This window comes from Sinocyclocheilus rhinocerous, unplaced genomic scaffold (assembly GCF_001515625.1).
Source record: "Sinocyclocheilus rhinocerous isolate Xijiao unplaced genomic scaffold, SAMN03320098_v1.1 scaffold585, whole genome shotgun sequence".
Classification (NCBI taxonomy): Eukaryota; Metazoa; Chordata; class Actinopteri; order Cypriniformes; family Cyprinidae; genus Sinocyclocheilus; species Sinocyclocheilus rhinocerous.
This window is the reverse complement of record NW_015630024.1, coordinates 1,394,601-1,398,747: the sequence shown is the minus strand read 5'-3', so window position 1 is coordinate 1,398,747 and position 4,147 is coordinate 1,394,601. Positions and strand designations below refer to the sequence as shown.

Here is a 4,147-nt window from a genome sequence, read left to right as displayed (position 1 = left end):
ATCCTTCAAAATAGGCCAAATATAGAGGCAATATCAATGATCAAAGATATAAAAAACAAAAACATTTTCTGGGAAGTCTAGCTCACTTGTTCCATTTTTATGAATGGTCCCTCTAGACTCACTGCTTCTATAAATGGACAGTTACACATACAGAAATGTCGACTCCCATGTGTCAAATACATGCATCATGTACACAGTGCAGGTTTTTCCCACTCTAGAGCTTTTTAATGAGGAAAAAGGAAGTGTAATGGTCCAGTTAAAGGGATCATCAAATGCCCCTTCATTTGATTTCCTTTGCATTAGGCCGGCTGCTGGCGTCAGCAGTCTCTCTGTAAATATAATCATAGCTGGTCTGTGTAGGAGTCCACGATTGCGCTCGTATGCATGCGTGTCAGAAGAGGAGATTAAACAGCACTGTCCTACATTCTCAATTTTATGATCCCTAATCATTATGTTGTGCTGTAGACTAAATAAATCTATTGCACATGATTGCTCATTTGACGTACTGCTTGTGACTCATTATTGTTTATACTTGTATAATTTGATCATTATAATGAGAATCAAAGTCCACTTTATTGAGCAACAAGAAGTCCACTTGACGTTGCACAGACAGTTTATGGCTTAAACCAGTTGTTTAAGGATTATTGATATTGATTTAATGGATTATTGATGTCTGCATGTGATTCTAATCAAGCACATTAGATTTTATACATCACTATTCATAAATTCTTTTTGGGCAAAATTCGGTATAGCTTTGTTTTATTTAGTACATTTCTTGAAATATTAACACATGCTTACAATCAGTACAGTATTCAGTTTGGTCATGTTTTATGGCTGCATGATTAATTGAAATGAAACTGAAATGACAAAATGGCTTAGTGCGATTATCAAATTGCAAAGGCTGTGATTTTATTAAATACATATATTAATATAAATACATATACACTGCATGTATAGTTTCAGAGTGAAGTGTGGCACTTTTACACGCAAGTAGCTCATGATCCGGTGTTTTCAGCAGCTTGGTTCATAGTAAATGCAGCCAACTCCAGTTTAGGTCACTTATAACATGCATTTATTATTATATTATTTTTTATTTTACAGTGAAATATTTTAAGTAATATTTCTTATTTTTATGTAGTAATAATAATAATTATTATTATTATTTTATAGTCATATTGCTATATAATCACATTTTTGGCCAAATTGTGCAGCCCTACAAACAAGCATAACAAACCTGGAGTCTTTTTTAAAACCGCATTGTATCAGAAAAATTGCAATATGATTTTTTTCCCCAAATCTTGCAGCCGTATGTTTTAAAACACTACAGAGGCTCTTGGCAGTTGCATTGACTGTACATGTTCTCAGTTTGGATAAACACCTACTAAAAAAAGAACAGAAAGATGAAACTTCTTTAAAACGTGCCACACATCAAGGTCTTTTATGGCATGGTCATAACAGATTTAGCTGAATTCCCCAGAATATTGATTTAATCCATCAGGCCTCTCTCACTTTGACCAGGAAACAATGCTCTTTTAATAAAGCTCCTTGGAAACATATAAGCTTTGGAAATGCTCTACAATGTCAGCAAACAAGTTCTTCATGAGGTCTGAAAATTTGGAAACACCATCAGGGGTGTTTGACTGCAAAGACGAGTAGGAATTCCTGGAATTTGTGTAGTGAGGGTTCCCACAGGAGCTATGTGATCCTCACATAGTTTTATCTTTCCTGACCCTTGATAGTACTGTAAGTGAAGTCACCATCACTAGCACAACCATTCAGATCAGTGATAGCTTTGTAAAGAATGAAACAAGCTTAATTCGGGTATTTTCTGAGGAATAACTCTTGTGGAAGTGTTCGTCATGACACATCTGCAAGATCGGATCAGTTGCTTGTCCTTATGGGCACCAGACATCTGACATGTCCGTTAGTAATAGCACTGCAGTCTTTTACAGTCATGATTTCTACATGGTCCCTGATGGAGGGAACTTCCTCCCCGGTATGTAATGAGAAAATCTTTGTCGAATTGGCGGGAAAGGAATGTTCCAAAGTTCCATTTAAGCTGTATCCTAAGTCTTGGAATTCCGTTTGAGGCCTGGTTTTTGGTGGCATTTGCTTCGTAAATTTGTCACAGGAAACCATGGCAGGAATGGGATTGGCGTCCAACACATAGCCATTGGACACTGCACAAGAATTCTCAATCACACTGACTGCAGCAGAAGAAGCAGCCATGCCTCCGTTGCTGTTACCAGTGGCCTGTCTGTTTTCATGCCACAGGAAGTGCCGTCGGATGATCCTTCGGAAGGTGTGTCTGAAGTCACGTATTCGGTAGGCGTATATAAACGGGTTCACTACTGAATTAGCATGTGAAAGCATTATGGCCAGGTACATGACCCAGTCCTGAGGTCGAGCACACCGTGGACAGAACAGTGTGAAGCAGTTAATAATATGCAAAGGGAGCCAACATACAGCAAAGAGGCCCACGATGATAGCAAGCGATTTGGCCGCGTGGACTTCCCTTTGCAGTGATGAGGATCCCTCCCTGTGGGCATGTCCTTGCAAGTGTACTAGTTTCTGCTTCATCTGTCTGAGCTGGTGACGGGCAGCCATGAAGATCCGTGCATAGATGGCCAGCATGGCAAGTAGCGGAGTCAAGACGCAGCCGAAAAAGTTGAAGTAAACCATGTAACCCATGGTGACCACCTTCTCGAACAGGCACTCCGTCATACCTTGAGGACAGGAGCTGTTGGTGCCCGCGGCGACATGCCTGTTCCAGCCTAGCATGGGGGTCAAACCGATGACCACTGAAAGTATCCAGCATACCGCAATGATGCCTTTGGCTCTTCGGCCTGTGACAAGACTGTTGTACCTTAGCAAGACAAAACAAAAACAAACATGAGACAGCAATTTTGGTAGGAAGTATGCTATGGAGCACTATATAGTGATCAGTGGCAGCTCATCGGGGGAGCTAGGTGATAGAGAAGGGGAGGGGGAGGCTGGGGGAGAGCTGAGTTCTCGTGCCTCCGTTGGTAAAAATTAGCCAATCAGCATCGAGTGTTCACTTTCAGCGCTGAGGAGTGTGGAGAAAAGAAACCTCATAAGGGAGGCTAGCTTCCCTTCTGATATCAACCAATCATCATAGAGACGTAAATTACGTGATATTAGTTTGAACGTCTCCCGCTGCGCTGATAATGTACCAAGTACTTATGATGAGTAGCGATATACAATTAGTGTGCCTCCTCTATTTTAAAACCCACGAGCCGCCACTGATAGTGATAAGCATGCAAAGTTTGGTCATATATTACAACTCTATCTTCCTCAAACAATATGTTGATGTTTTCTGAAGTCCATCCTGGAGTGGGACGTATTTTGCACACAGTGCGTGAATACTGTCAGGGCTGGAAAAGGCTGCGCCATTTTTTTCCCAAATCAACACATGCATGCACTGACTTTGCTCCTGGGAAATGTCCATTGTTTAGGTGTTAAGCTTTGGTAATGGCTGCCAAAGTAGAAAATACCAGGATATGTGCTTATAGAACCATATATTTCACCTGTATTGTGCCTATTCTTAAAATAATACTTGCAGGCCTTGTTTCTTAACTTAACCTTAATCTTTTCAGTGATATAATTACAAAACCATGAGAAGAATTAAATTGTTCAATTAAATCAGGGTTTTTCAGCTGGAAAAGATTAAAAACTGTTCACAGTCTTTTTATAGGAGGCAAAAAAGCAATCCAATTATTCAGCCTTAACTATTAAAGAACATTACAAAAAAACAAACAAAATTGAGTCATTCAAGATTTGGACTACACTGGCCACACTACATGTTTTTGACTTCCTAAAAAGAAATGACTCTTAAAGGCACAATATGTCATTTTCGCCGCTGGAGGGCGCGTATTCAAAATAAACAAATAGACAAAGGCGTAGTTTGATGACGCCGTGACTGAGTGTGGAATCATGGGAGTTGTCGTCTTCATCCCCACAGCCGATGCAATCTTACGGGACTCGGGCAGAAATCATGTTTATGGATGAGCTAATGATTTATTAACATAGTAGAATGAAGCAGGGTGAGGCTGAAAGCCGCCGAAGCAAAACGAGGCCACTGAACGAGCGCGACACACGGCTCGAAAGCAGCGGAGCTTTTATTATG

At 40.4% G+C, this 4,147-nt stretch overlaps 1 protein-coding gene across 1 annotated transcript in view; it reads right to left on the bottom strand.

The window, feature by feature from the left end:
- Positions 1-1,253: 1,253 nt before the first annotated feature.
- The window catches only part of LOC107739748 (adenosine receptor A2b-like), a 9,104-nt gene continuing 6,210 nt past the window's right edge, over positions 1,254-4,147 (bottom strand). The window contains exon 3 of the mRNA XM_016551952.1: positions 1,254-2,866. Within this exon, the coding sequence (XP_016407438.1) occupies positions 1,882-2,866 (985 nt within the window). The 3' untranslated portion in view covers positions 1,254-1,881. The remainder of the gene's footprint in view (positions 2,867-4,147) is intronic.